The sequence below is a fragment of the Ptiloglossa arizonensis genome, chromosome 2 (genome assembly GCF_051014685.1).
Source record: "Ptiloglossa arizonensis isolate GNS036 chromosome 2, iyPtiAriz1_principal, whole genome shotgun sequence".
In the NCBI taxonomy this organism is placed as follows: domain Eukaryota; kingdom Metazoa; phylum Arthropoda; class Insecta; order Hymenoptera; family Colletidae; genus Ptiloglossa; species Ptiloglossa arizonensis.
The window spans coordinates 30,112,310-30,131,277 of NC_135049.1; the positions used below are offsets into that span (position 1 = coordinate 30,112,310).

At 45.5% G+C, this 18,968-nt stretch overlaps 1 protein-coding gene across 1 annotated transcript in view; it reads left to right on the forward strand.

Moving 5' to 3' along the window:
* The window catches only part of LOC143143261 (uncharacterized), a 413,719-nt gene extending 405,879 nt beyond the window's left edge, over positions 1-7,840 (forward strand). Inside the window, exons 24-26 of the mRNA XM_076304324.1 lie at positions 5,319-5,485; positions 6,844-6,907; positions 7,653-7,840. Of these exons, the coding sequence (XP_076160439.1) occupies positions 5,319-5,485; positions 6,844-6,907; positions 7,653-7,697 (276 nt within the window). The 3' untranslated portion in view covers positions 7,698-7,840. The remainder of the gene's footprint in view (positions 1-5,318; positions 5,486-6,843; positions 6,908-7,652) is intronic.
* The last annotated feature ends 11,128 nt before the right edge of the window (positions 7,841-18,968 follow it).

Consider the following 18,968-nt stretch of genomic DNA (forward strand, 5'->3'; position numbering starts at 1 on the left):
TCGAGAAAGTACACTCCCTGAGATTCGTTTAAAAAAAAATCGAGCCATCGTCGAGATCATAGTCGTCGATAGGAGAAAGACTATTTCTCGAACCACCTATCGTCAGCGCTGGAATCCCTCCGGGTAGGGTATACGGCAGGTTGAAGTAAAATAAAATGTCCCAAGGAATCGACTCCGCGAGTATTCCCTCGAATTTCGATCTCGGAGGGGTCCCTGGTCTAATCGGAAAATTCATCTCGGCCAGGCGCGGCTTGTTCGACACAAAAGCCCCGAGGGCAATAAGTCCCGGTGAATCCCGGGATCTCGAGAAATGGTTAAATAATTTCCGCGCGGAGCCAAACAGCTGAACAGGCCAGCTGCGCGCGAGAGTCACTTGACCCACATTCCCTCGCGCGAAATATCCGCCCGAAATCGCGCGACGAAATACGCGTCCCCGCGTTTCGGGAATCACTCGTGTCCTAAATTCACCCCTCGCCGTGTTTTTCCCATTTCCATCCCGAAGGAGCCGGAGTTTCTTCGCACCAAGCCCCCCGATCCACCCCCGAGGCGAACAACAACCGTTTCGAGATCCCCTGAAACTTTCCGGCGCCGTCGAAGAGGGTGTTTTCGACCGACCCTCGTTACTTTCGACCGCCTCGAGGAACTGTTATCGAAGTTACGCGCCACCTAGCGGACCCCGTTTTCTCCAACGATGACGAAACTCGCGACGATGACATTTCGCGAAGCGAGGGTAGTTTCGCGCAACCCGGCGATATCTAATTCATACTCGGGTTTCTCTCTGTGATTTTACTCGGGATCTTGAGATCCTTTTCTCGCGTCTTTCTCCGCCCACCTTGTAATTGTTTTTTTTTCTTTTTTTTTAACAACGAGAGGGGTGGAAATAAAAAACGAACTTGTCCGACGTAACTGTGTTACTTCGCGTAGATTGTTCCGAGAGGAGAATGCATCCACCGAGCCGGAAAATAAATCACGATCGTCGATCCGGGTACTCGAATAATTATGCATTCCGGCAACAGGGTGGAAAAATCGAAGATCATTTTTCAATGTGTCAATTTCGTACAATGGACGCCGAGATTACGCGATGGACGCGAACTTGTATTAAGATTGATGAGATCTCGATACGTTGGTCCTGTACGATTGAAACTATTGTAATTCTGCTTTGTGAAATTAGAGAAACGAGTTTCACCGATCCCGGACCTTTTCCATCGAAATATAATACTTTGAGCCCGCAATGGATAGAAAGTAACGCATTAGGGTTAAGTGTTATCGAAGTTTAATTCTGGTTAGCGAGGAGACTCGTATCGAGAGTCGGGTGCTCGGTGAAAAGTTTGCGCTTGTATAACAAATGATAGTGGCGACTGAATAGATGCAAATGAAAAAAGTTTTCCTTTCGACGCTTCTCGACGAGAACGCGGCTCCTTCCCGGCGATATCTAGTTTTCCCAGGCCGTATATTAATATCCACTTCCACGTATTATACAGAGTGTTACGAAACGAAATCGAGAAACTTTGCATAGAGATACAAAAGTACCTCGATTCTGCCTCGATTTCGAATACACTGCAAGTTCAAAAATACACCGACCTCTCGAATACACACACAATGTTTCTCAATTTTCTTCTGGAACACCCTGTACCTTATTCCACCCTTCGATGGTGGACAAGTCTGGGCCAGTCCTCTATTATTACTTAAAAATTGCTCCTCGATTCTGCCTCGATTTCGAATACACTGCAACTTCAAAAATACACTGACCTCTCGAATACACCCACAATGTGTCTTTCTTTCTGGAACACCCTGTACGTTATTCCACCCTCGGATGGTAGACGAGTCTGGGCCAGTCCTCTGTTATTTAAAAGTTACTCCTCGAAGGGGCTACGATATTCCCGAGAAGAAGCGGACATTGAATATTAAACACGAAAGCGGAAGTTACGCGAAACTTGGAAGGGCGGAGGAGTATTTTCGAATGTGAATCTCGACCGTGAGAGAGAAAATTCCGTTAATAATTCCGAATTGGAGTGCAGAAGTAATTACCTCGAGTGATTCGAACGCCTTTTCTTTTCTTTTCTTCTTTTTTTTTTCTTCTTCTCTTCCCAGCCCCCCTAAGAATTTTCGCTTCTCGGTAATTTCTCGAGATCTCCATTGTCTCGGTTTCGGGCACATTTTATCGTGGCGCGGGACTCCATGATTTACGAGTGGCTCACTTAATACTTCGAGAAAGAAACCGTGTCCCCTACGAAGGAATCATTAATCACCCCTCTTTGAGAAACGCGCACTTGTTCCGGGGTTAGGGCGTTTCCTCGTCGTAAGGAACTCGGAGACGAACCGTTCCGTAATGTATTCCCCGAACCGTTGATATTCCAGAAGGACCACGGTTGTCCGGAAGCATTAGAATCGCAAAGGGTGCCCACCCCGTACACTCCGCGACTACGTCACCTGTACCACGAATCGATGGTAATCGCGAAACAAAAACATACGGATTTCTTTTTCAACGTATTCGATAGACGAGAGAACGAAAAGAGTTTCGAGCGAGTACTCCGTGGCAACAAGTACAAATCATTCTCGAGAGAGAGAGAGAGGGGAGAGCAAGTGACTCGGGACAAAAGTTATTTACGCGTTTCGGGCGGGAAATATTTCGAACGTTCGCGAAGGGTTCCGTGCGAAATATTAACGCGATTCGTTTGTCAAAATGTCGAAATAATTCATCGTGGAAAAAAAGAAGAAAAAATTCCGAACGTGGACGATGCGCATCGTCGATCCCTCGACGCGTCCGAGCTGCGATGCACCGGGAAATATTAAAGCATCGTTACTTTCTCCATTGTTTACAAATAGCGAAATCGTATTAATGTTTCCACATATTTATGAACCACTTTCCCCGTGATCGTCGAGTTCTATTTACCATGGTCCGTTCCGGGGTTCCGTTTACCATCGTTTTAATATTTCCTTCGAATTAACTCTTCCGTTCCAGCTGCATCTTTCACCGAGCAACGAAAACGTTTTCCACCTCCGATGCACGTATAACTTTCACGGTGTGTTCGCCTCGTTCTACAAAGTCCTGTACCCTGGACTCGTATCCGTTCCATATTTCATAAACGTTGGAAAATTTCAACACTTTGAATTAATTCTTCCATTTCGCCTACACCTTTCCCCGACGTCGAAAACATTTTCTACAGCTGTTCTCGATTCTCTTCGTCGATCATTCAACGACGATCTCTAACCGAGGTGGGTTTCCGAGGATTGTACATGGGCGGTGTAAGACCTCGAAAAATGTCTAAAACTTTAGAGGTTCTTTGCATCCAGAGGGGTGCTGGAATATTCGTGAAACGAAACGAAACAGAAACGGGATTTAATTTCGGTGTTCTCCGGTGCAACCCCTTCTTCGCGCCCCTCTCGAAACGGGGGCCAGAGGTTCGATCGGTCGGTATGGTAATGCCATGGAAATCTCGAGGCGCTCGCGATGCATTCGCTGTGAAAATAGAATTCGCGAAACCCTGTCCCAGAAACCTCCGACGATATTCTGGAATTTTTAAAAATCGGGATCGCGACCACCGAATTTACACTCGGGACCGTCGTGTAAGGGAACGAAACACACTTACACGCGTGTACACGCACACGCACACACGTATACACATATTCGTCGTTGATTAATTGGCACTCGCGCGCCGGTCTAAAAGGCGAGGGGTCGAGTGCTTCGCAAATTTTGCTCGCGTTGGAAATTTCATACGTCGGGAATTTTCAAGCCGGACGATTGAACTTTCGAATCGAACCCACGAAAATTTCACTGTTCGAAGTTCCGAATCTACCCGCGTCCAAAATTCCGGCTCGCTTCGACGCGTATCGCGATGTAAATTAACGATCTAGAAACAAATATTACCGTTCGTTGTGTACACTCGGTTACGTTATCCGTTCGATTGTTCGAGACACGGTTAGAAAACGATTTAAATTCACGAGAAATTGAAACATAGTTTATTCACACGATCTTACCTGTAAAAGTATCGAAACGGTGGAACATTTTTTAATTAAATGTGCTCCAAACAGTTACACCAAGCTCGGAGCGAATAGATAGAAAAGGAAGTTGGGTGCGTAGCTAAACGAGGTAAATATTTTCGAATATTTATTTACTTCGCAGAGGATCGATGGATCAAAGAACAGATCCACGTTAACGGAGTATTTTCAACAATTGATCGTGCACCGTGTCCGGGTCGGATGCGAGTTGGACGATTGTTAAAAATTGTTCTGGATTGCTTCCGTGCGCGTTTTCTCGACAGTTCGCGCAACGCAACTTTCTCTCGTCGTTTGTATCACGGCGAGTTACTTCGAGCGGAAAATTATAATCGGCGAAAAAAAAATGCCGAAATGCACGCGTTTGTCTCCGTATCCTCGTGAGCGGGGCAGATTTGCGCGTAAAACGAGATCGTCGCTACGTATCGCGGAAATCGATTTCGGGTAGCAAACGGTGCGATCATTTCCGCGTCATTCCCTGTACATAAAGCATTCCTCCTTTGAAGCTTTGACCGACAGAAAGCAGTAGCTTCGTGAACCATATTTAGCAGAGTGCTCGAAAATATTTGACTACCTGCGTCGTCGCGCATCGTCGAAACGACCACGGGCACCACGCTCCAGATACGCGGCTTTTTCACCGTCACAAAGAAACAGAGAGTAGAACAAACAAATGGAAAAAGATCCGTGCGTGAGCCATTTCGTCGATGCGCCGCGAAATAAATGCACGTGGAGATCCTTGCAACGCGCCATACGGTGAAGAAACTTATCGCGAGTTTAATCGAAACCAAAAACATAATATACTGCACGCAGATGTAATTCGAAAATTGCTCCTGGAATTCTCTTTCTTCCTGCAACTTACTTCCTTCGATCTTACAAATTGATCGTTCAAGTTTACGTCTCGATTGCTCCAAAATCGTTTAAATTTCTTTAGGTATTTACCTTTGGAGTAACTTTACTCGGTAATTTTTTTCACTTTTTTTTAATTTACTCGTTAAATACGATTCATTTATAATTACTTTACGAGGACGTACGGAGATACGATTACATCTAAATATAATCGTACTCCGTGCTTAGAAATAGAAATAATTCCTCTACTTTTATCTCAGGGAGGATTGTTCTGTTCGCGAAATCGGTATCATTGTTTCGAGACTGTGTAGAATGAATGGAAGAAAAGAATTCGTAGGTTTCCGTGTGGTTGTCGCAAAGACCTTCCCGTGCCGGAAGGGAACGCGTTAGTGCCGTCTCTCCGCTAGGCCACCCTCTTCTGGTCTGTCTTGGAGCTTGCTTGAGCCTTGCATGGCGGGTCATGGTTCCTGTTTCAGGCCGCGGCAGCAGCAGCTGCAGCGTCACCGTTGCTGAAGACGCCCCTCTCGACGGCGCAGCAGGCCACCTACGCAGCTGCAGCGACCTACACGGCAGTGGCTGCGCGCGCATACGGCGCAGCTGCAGCTGCGGCACAACCGGTCGCAGGATATGCCGCAGTCGCGGGGTAAGCGCACTCCCATCGACGAACATCCTCCGCTCCGAAACCCCGGGCCTCCGCTGCTCGCTGCTTTGCAACGGCCTAGGCCTCCTCGTTCTTTTCAATCCCTTCGCGGTCCTCGAACAACCCTGGACCTTCCCTCCTGACGTCAATTCTATCGGGGATGTTTTATCGTACGGTAGTATCTCGGTTATCCGAACGGAAGCCAGAGCTTGGATAATCGAGGGTGTCCAGAAACGGTGAGATCTGTTGGGTCGTTTGGAAAGTCATTTGGTTCTCCAAAATGGAGAATGTATAATTTAATTAAATGTTTATACACTCTGAAAGAATCGTGTTTCGTTTTCGCTAAAAAAATGTTACGACTTTCCGAACAAACCAATATTTCCTTAGGACAACCGGTAGGTACGTGTGAATACATACCATTTTTAGGGTATGATGTATACTGGGTTGTTCGATAAAACTTATGGAATGGTATATTACTAGGTTGCTCAAGAAGTTTCATGAACCGACAAAACTTATTGAACAACCTATTATGCCTTGATCAATGTACATTTAGATATCAAATCTCGCAAATATTCGTCGAGTTGAATTTTGCACGATTTATTAATATTTTACATGATTTACGAAGCCGCAACTCCAGATTTACGACAGTAAAGCAAGTTGGATAAACGGTTGAAAAATTCACAAGTTGTGTCTTTGTGTTTAACTTGTATTACCATCTCGGCAAATGAGCTTTTTGTTTTACGTATAGATGGTCGAATAATCGAGGGACTACTGTACTTAATTTTTTTCAATGGAACGTCCAGTTCACACTGGACGAAGAGAGTGGGTGGGGGAAGTAGCGTTCGATTGAATTGGTCGCTCAAGGTCAGCGAGGAGTCACCCCCACCATAACGCGTGACCACCTTCTCTGTCTCCTGTGACTCGCCCCACTCTCGTACCAGGAGACAACCCGAGTTATGGTGTCTAGAAGTAACCTTGAGCGACCAGTTGGTTTCGTGACCCGTGACGATACGCAGGACCGTGATGGGTGAACGACATCTGCCAAAGAATTTAATAAACTTACCGTAGATGTGTTTCCGCATTTTCAATTCGAGAAGAAACGACGCGCGCAAGAAGTGCGTCGCTTGCAGCCGAACGCGTCGTCGTGGTCGAGCTCTCAGAAGTCGCAGAAACCTGGAGAGCCAGATCCGATCTGCCAATCCTATCGAAAAACCCGACAGTCCCGTCGATAGTCCTTAAAGACTCCTGCGTTTGTATCTCCTTTATCTCTTTAACCTTTGATTCCAAAAAAAAAAACAGTCTTGGCGAAATATCTATGAACAAATACAAATGTTTAACACCATACCGCGTTGTTGTTCCAGTTACGGACGCGAGTACGCCGATCCCTACCTTGGACACGGCATTGGACCAGTAGCCGGCTATGGGGTAAATGGAATTATCATTTCAAATTTTTTTTACTTCTTTCTCAATAATCGCTTCATATTCTTGTCACTCGTGGACCAATTTACTGTATCGGTCGGCCATCGATTATCGAGACAAACGTCCCGTGCGATCGATGCATTAATCGCTATCGATTACGTAGACTGTCTACCCCTTTCATTGGATTTTGGACAGCGCAGTGGGTTCGGGGTTCGATGAACCTGTTCGACGCGTGCAGTAAATGCCTATAGGCGTTTGGTAAACACGAGCCAAGGGGGTTACGAGGGGGAGAGTTTCACCCGCATGTACTCGGTGTCCAGAATCTCAACACTAGGAGGGGTTGACAGTTGCCCTAGTCCGGATGACACGGACCTCGAGATTGATGAATCCGAAAGTGAAGGTTCTTCGCTGATAGGACAGAGTCCAATTGGTTCGAATGAAGAATATTAGGGCGCGTTTACAATATTGTGTACCAGGGTTTCGATAGTTCTGTAGGTTTCTAGAAAATTGGAAATATCTTAACGGAGTAATTGAACTCAAACATTGTCAGTATCGTAAAATAACTACCCCTAAAGGGCGAGTAGACTTGTTGCAACTTTGCAAGGTGCAAGTGGCAACTTTTCGGTAATAGGCTAGAAAGCACGTGTTGAAAGGTACTTGCAATTGACTCGGTCCTGTCAACTCGAGGATCATCACGATGACCCCCGATTCTGGAAAACGGTATAAACACGAGAAACCGATCTGCTTCCAGGCGACAGTGTACAGGAGCGGCTACAACAGGTTCACGCCGTACTAAGGGTCAAAAGAGAGCGAAGCGCGAGCCTTCCAAGTACACCGTTATACTCAGCAGAACATGACCAGCAGTCGACACAATCATCATCGTCATCCGCCATCGATCACGATCACCCCACGAAGCGATGCCTGGATCCTCCGCGCATGCTGACGCCAGCCTCTTAGCACCGAGTTAGCTCTCGTCGACGCGGAACACGGTCGTTGTTCCAGATCCGGACCCACCGACCATCGAAGACGCCTCGAGCACGAGCGCGAATTATTCACAGGAAAATCCTCTATCGAGATTGGACGCCGGTCGACGGAGGACCATCTCCAAAAACAAAAAAAAAAAGAAAGAAAAAAAAAACGCAGGAAGAAAAAAAAATAGCTAGGGAAAATCTATCGAGTAAATTGAAACCATCGAGGGCTATACTAACCGGGGAACGTGATCCGTGGTTTTGGAGAACGCCTCGAATTCGAATCAGGTTCGAAGCGTGCCGCGAGTTCGGTAGATAGTCTTCGATTAGGGATATTGGTAACCGTGAGCGACGAAGGCCTCCGATCGATAAGCGAGGGTGACACGTGGAAGGGAATCGGTAAACCGACTCCAGAGGGGAGCACAGGGATTCGAATCGAGTTCGCCAGAGTGCCTAGAACCTTCGGGTACGCTTCTCGAATCGAGAGACAGAAAGAACGCGTTGGTACGAATCAGCTTAGGGTTGGCCAGGTCCGTCCGAAGCGTGTTCGAGGTTTTTCGAGGGTATTCTTAGGGTTACGGTGGCATCGCGTCGTCAGATCCGTGTCCGTTCGTCCACCAGAGTTCGGACCCCGGCAGCCATTGTCCCAAAAAAAAAAAAAAAAAATGAAAAAGAAACTCTTCGAGAGCGACGAGAGGGGGGTCGAAGAATTACTCTTAGTATACTTGTACGTGTCACGGTGTACTTGCGCGTATACCGCGAGTATATATATACACATTTATAATAAATATAATAGATGATTGATCTCTCTAGAAATCGATTGTAATTATACAATTCGTTGCTCGTGTGCACGTTCATCGATCCGTCATCGAGGGTACGAACAAATTTTAAAAGCGTGAGAGTCGTTTCGTCGCGCAACGGGGCATCGTCTATTTTATTCGCGTCAGGGGGCGTTGTACGATACGTTTCGCGTGGTGCAAGGGGGTGGGGTGACGAGAAAATATTAACTGGGGGGGGGGGGACGAAACGAGCGTTGCTGCGGAAGAAAGATCGACGAGGAATTTTGTACATAATTCATTGGTTCACACAAAGGCACGCGTCGCGGGAAACCTAGCCGAGGATCGTGGAATAATCAGCTGTTCGCGTCTATTTCGGTTCGCTGTATTTGTTTATTTTTAATTAATCATGTTCAGGGCTCGAAGGGGGATAGTCGTCGCGGCTCGTGTACGGGAAATCGCTTCCTTTCGCGAGTCGTTCGTCGGGAACCCACCGACGTGTAATTGTCGCGCGGCGTCGTTGCGTTGCGACAGTTGGAGAGGTCTCGCAAAATGGCTGCCGGTAAGGAACTCTTCCTTCGTGCCGACGGGGTAACGCGACTCCCGTGTAATACCAGTCGACGCACACTCGGTGATCCGAACAAGATTATGGGAATTACGGAGGGAAATAAACGCGAGATCTTTAAATAGAGCTAAATCTAAGACGAAGAACGACGAGGCAGTTACGCGTGACCGGTAGGGTTTCAATGCCAAATATGTGTGCGTGTGTGTGCGCGTGTGTGCGCAATGGATTCCATAAATACACTTTCGATCATGGAGAAAACAATGCAAGCGGGTGCAGCTTCCTCGAATACTCGTAATCTCGTCGACGCTTCGATGAAAGGTTGTCACGGAAACTTGGTAGCTCGTGGATCGGGAATGTCTTTGGAGAACCTTGATAACCTGGACACAAATGGATGACCATTGATCGAAGATCGTCGAACGGGATTTTTCTATTAAGATCTTTCTAAACTGATTTGATCTCCGAATGAAACGGAATCGATATCGACGAAAGTTTTGAGACAGTGCTCATTTAGTCAACGAAGAATAAGCTTTGTACGGAGATTGATGAAAAATCTTGGCAAAGAATTCCCCAGTGGCCAATGGTTCGCTACATTGTTCGTTTCCACGGACTAGCGAAGAAGAATCTCTATACAAGTCGCTTCTAACTGACGTAGAATCCTGATAAAAGAAAATTCCTTCGTCAATGAGGGAGAAGACGTTCTGCCAACAACAGCTAGATCTTGCAAGACTCCTTTGTTCATTTGCTCGGGACACTAAGAAAGAACCATTGTACAGGTACTTTGTTAATATGGAATCTCGATAAAAGATTGAGGATCCGGTAGCTAGATCATGCTTCTTTGTTCACTTGCTCGTGAAAGAGCCTCTGTACAAGTATTTCGTTGATACGGTATCTCGGTAGATGAAACACTTCAGCAGCTAAATCTTGCGAACTTCTTTGGGGGACCTCTGTACAAGTACTTCGTTGATAAGGGTTCGTCGAGAACCTAATCTTTCTATATTATTTTACCTTTAATTTCACCTGGTTTCGAAGCACGCACGAGATCGAAACTCGCACGAGTTCTTCGAGCCGGTGGTCAAATCTCTCAGCGTCCTAAACCTAATTTAAAAAAGGTATTCAAAACACTTTTATTGGTATATTTTTATTGGGTTTCGTCTAAAGAGACAGGAACATTGGAAAAAAATATTCTGGATAGGTTTAGATCAAAATATTCTGGATAGGTTTAAATCAAAATATTCTGGATAGGTTTAGATCAAAATATTCTGGATAGCTTTTGATCAAAATATTCTGGACAGGTTTAGTCTCTGGCTGATTCTACCGACTCGAGGAGCTGAAAATGATCAAACATCATGAAAGATCTCTTGCGTGCGCGAAATCCCTGTTCAAAACTCAGAGACTAATGATCCTTCGAATTCTGAAGCAATTTTTCGAACAGTCTCTCTAACAATATTTATCTGAACGTTTCCTCATTGGTCTCGATTACCTTCGTGTTTAATTCACTCGATTCACCGAGCTCGTCTTTCGCAACCCTCGCTTAAGGGATGAATCTTGCAGATGCCTTCGAAGTCTCAGTTCCTCGATTCTGTACGTTCACGATCCGAATTTTTTCGCGATCCTCGGTATTTCACTCCCTGATCGATCGTGCTTTGAAACACGGATGGAGCAAACCAGAGACACACGCGCACACATACACCCACACACAGAGTACTCCGTGCAAGGGGTAACGCGAAAGGGAAATGGTACGCACATTGAGCCGAGTGAGTGATAATCCCTGTTAAATTCTAGTTAAGTGGAGATTTATCGTAATAAATATATATATATACAAATATATGTATATATTATATATATATATATATATATATATATATATATATATATATATATATTATATATGTATACACACATATATATATCTAGAGGTAAGCCACGTTGCGTGACTCAACGTGGGCACGAAAGTGAGAAGGAGCGCGAATGAACGAGTGAATGAGCCTGAGAGAGAGAGGGAGAGAGAGAAAGAGAGAGAAAAAGAGAGACAAAGATAGGGCGAGAAACGGAACCGATAAAAACGCGCGACACAGACGCGACAGGAAGAGAAGGAATTACAATACACAAAGAGTCGTGTGAAATAGCCAAATATGACAAAGATGTTTTTTTCTGTTTTGTTTATTTTCTTTTCTCTCTTACGGATTTCATTTCTTACTTTCTCCGTTCTATGTATATCTACCCTTTTTTTTTCTTCTTATATTTTTTGTTTTTTCTTCTTTCGTTTTTACATACAAAGCAACGACAGGGTGTAGCCATGTCGACGGTTATTCGTTTTTAATCCAATCTATCGTGTTAGGTATAGGGTATACCTAGGCTAGTGTAAGAACGCGGCGCGGTGTCCCACGTACGAGCGCGGTGTTCGACGCGGGCCCCGCACAATGCCGAGGGGATTCTCATTTCGTCATATTTTTTTCTGCGTGTGCGAGCGCCGGTACGTGTAAATAAATTTAGGAGTCGTGAAAAACGACGATCGATCATCGTCGAGCACAAAAGAAACAAAAAAAGAAAAAAATTATATAAAATCGTAATCACGTGGGAGCGAGTGCGCACGCGCGCAGCTCCTCTCCTCCCCCCTCCCCACTTTCTTTGGGGCGCGCTGTTTTAGGATCGGTGGAAAAACGCCGAGCGAACTCGTAACACGACGCATACTCATGATTCTTGTAAAACCACGTTGAATTAACGAGCGTAGATTTTAATGGTCGAGAACTACAAAATGGATGGTCGGTTTTGCGATACGAGAGAATGTTTATTTCGCATCTCCCGACGGGGAGTAACGCCGGGCGAGAGAGGAGATCGCCTCGAGAACGTTCGTTCCCCGTCACGAGGGGGTTGACGAAGGGCGCCCCACGCAACAACAACAACAACAACAACAACCCCCCTCCCCCCATCCATCTTCGCGAGCCCTGGCGCGATCGTTCCTCACCGAAACGGGACGTGTTTTTACTTGCAACCTGCGAAGGTCTCGATGGGGCAGCCCCGCATGCTCGAAGATTGATATTAAAACGGGGTGGTATCGTCCACCGCGAAAAAAGGGGAACGGCGCGACAGGCGTGTTAGGGTAAACCAGGCGATATACATCTATCCCTGTATATTGTACACTGTAATTACAATTTATACTTACTCGTAATCGATTACCTTTATCGGTAGGCTACTACTACTAGCGGCTAGCGTAAGGTCAAGCTCAAATTCTAGGCGAGACCCCGTCGTCTTCGCGTCTTATTCTTCGTCACGAGTGCACAACTCTCCCAAGAAACGCCCCGACCCAACCCTCCTACGTACTCCACTTGTTCGTGTGTCCCCATCCCCCCCCACTCCAGATAATTGCGTACACAGGCCTATTATCGTGCACGATCCTCGAGAAGGATTCACGACCGATCAAAACCAGGCTCACTTCCCCATCGTCTCCTTGTTTCCTACGCCATCTTTCCTCGTTCCGATCCGCTTGACACTCCGTTTCGTGAAACAGGGGGGGACGTCTCACCTCGACGCGCGACGTCGAAGCGACCGACGACACCGGTTCTCGTAATTGTATAAAAATAATTCGAAGTGTATTCAACGCTAATTTATTTGCCCGTGACTCCGGAAAGAGAGAGTCCTACCAGGCTCGTCCAAGTGGATGAATCCAGCACGACGAGACGGTGAAAAAATATTCGCTAATGTCTCCGTTTTATTTAGTCGATCTCCCGTTCGTTAGACTCGGTCGAGCGTAGCGAGAAACTTCTTTACCGAGGTTTAGGCGGAATATATTGGCCACTCGAGGCCACTCCCCGTGGTGTATTCCGTGGGCGTCCACTCGATATAGATCCAACTATAGTTGTTGCGAATCCATTCGATATCTTGCACCGTTCTCGTAATCGAGCAAACGTAGCTTTATAGATACACAAGTAACGTTCTATCCTCTTATTGTTGATCTTTTAATCTTAATAGAGCTCCGTGTCTTGATAATTTCGTACACGATGTACGAACACTTTCCGTCGTTTTGGCGCGCTGAATTCATCCGCCAATGAACGCCCTCGATATTTATCGAAAAGGAGAAACGATCTCCGATAATCGATTAATTGCTGTACAAAAGAGAAGTCTCGCGAAGTAGAGGTTGTCGGTAAGGGACAAACTAGAGAGTAGCATCTGTTCCCGTTCGAAAATAGTAATCGTCGATGCTAGAGATCTTCGCGTATCTAAGCAAACTTGTTCGCGCTAGAATATTACGCTTCGTGTAATTTCGTCGTCGATGAAATTTCGACGTTGATCGGGCTGAAAGAATTGTAAAAAAATAATCAATCGAGAGAGAGAGACGGAATCGAATCGGGAGTCGCTTCGACGCGTCCGCCACGCCTCCGCGCGAGATAGGAAAACGAAAGTAGGCGTGTACTCGAGTCCGCTCCGCCCACCTCCACCCTCTCCTCATCCCCACCCCCTGAAGAATTATCCCGTACCGACCCCGGTTTAAACCGTAACGCTCGACTTCAACAGCTCTAGCGCGGGAATATTCGCAGTGTAAAATAATCGAAAAGAAAAAAAAAGTTAAAAACTACGATGATACGCACCGTAAACGTTATACATATATAAATATTATTGATATAATAATATAATTAATTATTAATAAAGAAAGCAGTACCGTAAAAGGGATTTTTAAATAAATAATAATTAAACAAAAAAATACAGTGGATCTAGAACGACTACATTGACTAAACGTAACGACACATCTTTACGAGCAACATATCCTAGCGTACTAGGCGCGGCGCGGGGAGGGGCTTGGTGGGCTGGAGAGCTCGCGACGGGAGGGGAGGGGGGCGGGGTGTAAGCTTCGAGTTCCTCGCGCGGATTCGTTGCTTTTACGCCCGTCGCGGTTCCCACGCACACTTCCGTCTCGGGAAACACACCGCAGCGAAATAATGAAACTACGAGGATCGAGGATCTCGAAGGCGAGGACTACGACGAACCGCGTCGCTTCCTCCTCCCCGGCCCCTCGGCCACCAAACCCCCGACCTGCGCCCCCACCTCTTTTTTCGAATTATCGCAAAGAGAAATCGGGAAGAGAGATAAGCGAGAATGCGAGAATTTAAGTAAGCGAGACACAAGGGATGTTCCATGACATTAGGACGTTTAAACGCTGAATTAATTAAGGTCTCTTGATTCTCTTGTAGCGGCGCGTGAGCGCGCGCGTCGAAACCGAGAGAGTGTGTTCGCGATCGCGTTCACAAATCGGCGCGCGACGCGACGTCGGAGAGAACACGCGCGATCTCGATATATATATGTTTATATACGGTGTGCGTGTGTTGGAATACGAAACAAAAAGGAATAAAAAAGGAATCCCCAGGGAGAAACGCGAGAAATTGTACGAACGAAAGCTACGACGGGAGAGGATCGCGAGCGAAACGAGAACACGGGGAAGTAATCGCGCGCGATTCGCTGAGAGATACGGTCGAACAAGGGGAAGAAGAGAGAGTGAGAGAGTGAGAGAGAGAGAGAAAGAGAGAGTAAAAGAAAGGGACGACGAGATGTAGTAATAAAACGATTCAAAAGAAAAATGATGGGGTATTTACCATGAAAAATACAAAAAAAAAAATGAAATAAACAGATAAATAATAGAACGTCGTAAATGAAAGCTAAATGCCACCTGTTTTTCGCTTCTCTCGCAGTGTAAACGGATTCGCGACGGGAGAACCACGCGCGAGAACGCGCTCCTCCCCTAACACCGCCCCCACCAACCCCCAAATGTTTCCGGTCGCGAATCCCCCTCAGAGCAAAGCTGAGCGTAAAGTGACTGGTTTACGCCCCCCGAAAAATGCAGGGGACGCCACACACATATACACACATACACACCATACACCACCACTCACACTCACAGATACCACGCGCGACGGAAAATAATAATTGCGAACGAGACAAATTGCAAAAAGGAAAAAAAAACAAACAAAACGAGAAGAGACGAAACGACAGGTACATACGAGAGAACAAAAGGATACGATCAACTCGAACTTTAGTTGCAAAATACTGATAGGAGTACACGAGGTGTCGTTCAGGAACACCTTTATCATTGTCTGATTTGATGATATTTTGTAAGTCTGGACCAGTTGTTAGGTTCTTATTACTCCCATAGCGACTTCTTATGGCGTATTTTCTCTGTATATTGTCAATGTTTATTATTAAATATTTTTCAAATAAAGCAGTGCCGTTTTTTATTCTGATTCACGTGCATCCGAGCCACCATCCTCCCACTGTCCATGTGACTCAGTCATCGACATCGTCCAAGTTTGTCATTCCCCCTTGCGAGGTGCATAGGGTCGCATAGTTACAAATACAAATCGACAGCCTATGGGGACGCACGGCTAACATACGTTGAAAACTTATTCAACCCTTGATGCAATTACAAACCTTTAGAAAGCGAAATATGCATCTACTATTGCATAAATATTTATACAAAGCATTTACAAGGAAACTGTATATTTTAATATTAATACGCAATACAATTTTAGAGTATTCTAAGTATTTTCTAATGAAACGCTTCTTCTCGGACTCTTCCACCACTTCTTTAAGATCTACAATTTGTTAACTAAATAAAAGTAGATTCGAAAATTTTATATTAACGATCAATAAAGTCCAATTCACAAGGTCTCTTAGAAATGACGTCACAGTTCCTAGAATCCATGAAATATTACCAGCATCTCAACAACCATGTTCTCCTGATACCATACTCCAAAAATAGAAAAAAAATCTCGGAGGAATGTTTTAAAATTCAATTTACGGAATTTTTTGGAAGTAACGATACAATTTCGCAAAATTTTGCGAAAACATTCGCCGATTTTGGAACCTCGATATCAAGAAAATATGATAGTCAAAAAAGTATTCGTATTTCGTGGATTCCTAGAATTGGGACGTTAATTCTTATGTTCTTCACGTTTTACTCAAAATAAATTTATTGAAATGCATCAGACTTCCATTCATATTCTTACGTCTCATTAAAATACTTAGACTTTCATACGCGTTATAAAGTTTACCGTTACAATATATTATACATTCTTATATGTTCAGCAATTATTGAAAATTCGCAACCAATTAGCTCGGAGACCCGGAGGGAGATAAATGAAATCAAAGTTCTATCGATCTTCCCCGACACGCAATACAAACGAAATTACTAAACCGGGAAGATAACAATCGCGTAAGTGAACAAACATTTATTGAAATCGTCGGCCTTCATAAAGCTGTGAAACTCATTTCTATATCTTATTTAATCGTTCATAATGCAAAAATAAATGCATATTGTAACAATGACATTGGGAACATACGTAAATGTTAACAACAATCGCGTTGAGGAACAAACAATCGGTAAAAACGTTCGCCTTTGTAGATTTCCCAATATCTTGATGTTTATTTATCATAATTATTAACAACCATCGTAGGACCATAGTTTAGACAATTATGAACAATGTCCTAGTATAAATAATAGCTGAAAAGCCATCAATTTCTTGAAATATCCGCTTAAATCGTACAAATAACATCGAAGTAACGATAAGTCACCTTCTCGAGGGTATAAATAGAACCACCGGCTGCCGAAAATTTCATTCGCCCGGGAGCCTCCGCGGCGGACGGAGCTCCTCCTCTGGAGGAGCTGGACCCTTCGGGCCAGGATGGCCTGGCGCGGACCCGTGGCGGAAGGAGGTCCTCCTCTGGGGGACCTGGTCCCTCGGTGGCAGGGTGGCCCGACGTGGATCCGCGGCGGTCGGAGCTCCTCCTCTGGGGGACCTGGACCCTCCGGGGCTAGGGTGGCCCGACGTGGATCCGCGGCGGTCGGAGCTCCTCCTCTGGGGGACCTGGACCCCCCGGGGCTAGGGTGGCCCGACGCGGAGCCGCGGCGGACGGAGCTCCTCCTCTGGGGGACCTCGACCCTCCGGGACAGGGTGGCCCGACGCGGAGAGGAACGTACCCGCGGCGAATCTGCGCTGACCAGCGCGAAGGAACTGTGTGCGAAGGTAGATCGATGTAACTCGAATAGATGGCAATAAATTGATTACGTAAAAAAATTAGCATTTTTTATTTTCCCACTTTATTTCCACTCACCCTCTCCATGAATTTCTAACTTTTGCAAAAATTTTTTCGAAAATTCTCAGAAATGACGTCATTTCCAAGAAATTTGGAAAATTCTCAGAAATTACGTCATTTCCAAGAAGTGGCACGATAGGAATACCTCCTCGCACATCATGTTCTCCTGATACCAAACTCTCGAAATCGGCGAAAAAGTGTAGCCAAAGTTCAAAATTTTCTAAAATTTTTGTCCGAAATTCAGACTTTGGTATCAGGAGAACATGATGTGCGAGGAGGTATTTCTATCGTGCCACTTCTTGGAAATGACGTCATTTCTGAGAATTTCCCCGAGCCGCGAATTTTAAATGAATTTCGGTACTTTAACTAGAATTTTTCACTGTTTTCGAAACTTTGGTATCAGGAGAACATGATGTGCGAGGAGGTATTCCAATCGTGCCACTTCTTGGAAATGACGTCATTTCTGAGAATTTCGCGGAGCCGCGAATTTTAAACGAATTTCGGTACTTTAACTAGAATTTTTCACAGTTTTCGAGACATTGGTATCAGGAGAACATGAAATGCGAGGAGGTATTCCTACCGTGCCACTTCTTGGAAATGACGTCATTTCTGAGAATTTTCCAATTTTTGCGAAAATGACGTCATTTCTGAGAATTTTCGAAAAAATTTTTGCAAAAGTTAGAAATTCATGGAGAGGGTGAGTGGAAATAAAGTTGGAAAATAAAAAATGTTAATTTTTTTTATGTAATCAATTTATTGCCATCTATTCGAGTTACATCGATCTATCTTCGCACACAGTTCCTTCGCGCTGGTCAGCGCAGATTCGCCGCGGGTACGCTCCTCTCCGCGTCGGACCACCCTGTCCCGGATGGTCAAGGTCCCCCAGAGGAGGAGCTCCGTCCGCCGCGGCTCCGCGTCGGGACGCCCTAACCCCTGGAAGGTCCAGGTCCCTCAGAGGAGGAGCTCCGACCGCCGCGGATCCACGTCGGGCCACCCTGCCACCGTGGGACCAGGTCCCCCAGAGGAGGACCTCCTTCCGCCGCGGGTCCGCGTCGGGCCATCCTGGCCCGAAGGGTCCAGCTCCTCCAGAGGAGGAGCTCCGTCCGCCGCGGAGGCTCCCGGGCGAATGAAATTTTCGGCAGCCAGTGGTTCTATTTATACCCTCGAGAAGGTGACTTATCGTTACTTCGATGTTATTTGTACGATTTAAGCGGATATTTCAAGAAATTGATGGCTTTTCAGCTATTATTTATACTAGGACATTGTTCATAATTGTCTAAACTATGGTCGTACGATGGTTGTTAATAATTATGATAAATAAACATCAAGATATTGAGAAATCTGCAAAGGCGAACGGTTTCCTCCTCGCATATCATGTTCTCCTGATACCAAAGTCTGAAAATCGGACAAAAATTTTAGAAAATGTTTGATTTTGGGACTTTGGTATCAGGAGAACATGATAGCCGAGGAGGTATTCTTACTCCGCGGATTCTCTGAAAGTACGTCATTTCCAAGAATTTCCGCGAACTGAAATTTTGCGGGATTTTCAAACAAAATTTTGCCGATTTTCAGACATTGGTATTAGGAAAACATGAGAACCGAGGAGGTATTCTTACTCCGCGAATTCTCAGAAACGACGTCATTTCTGAGAATTTTCGGAATTTCCTGGACTGACG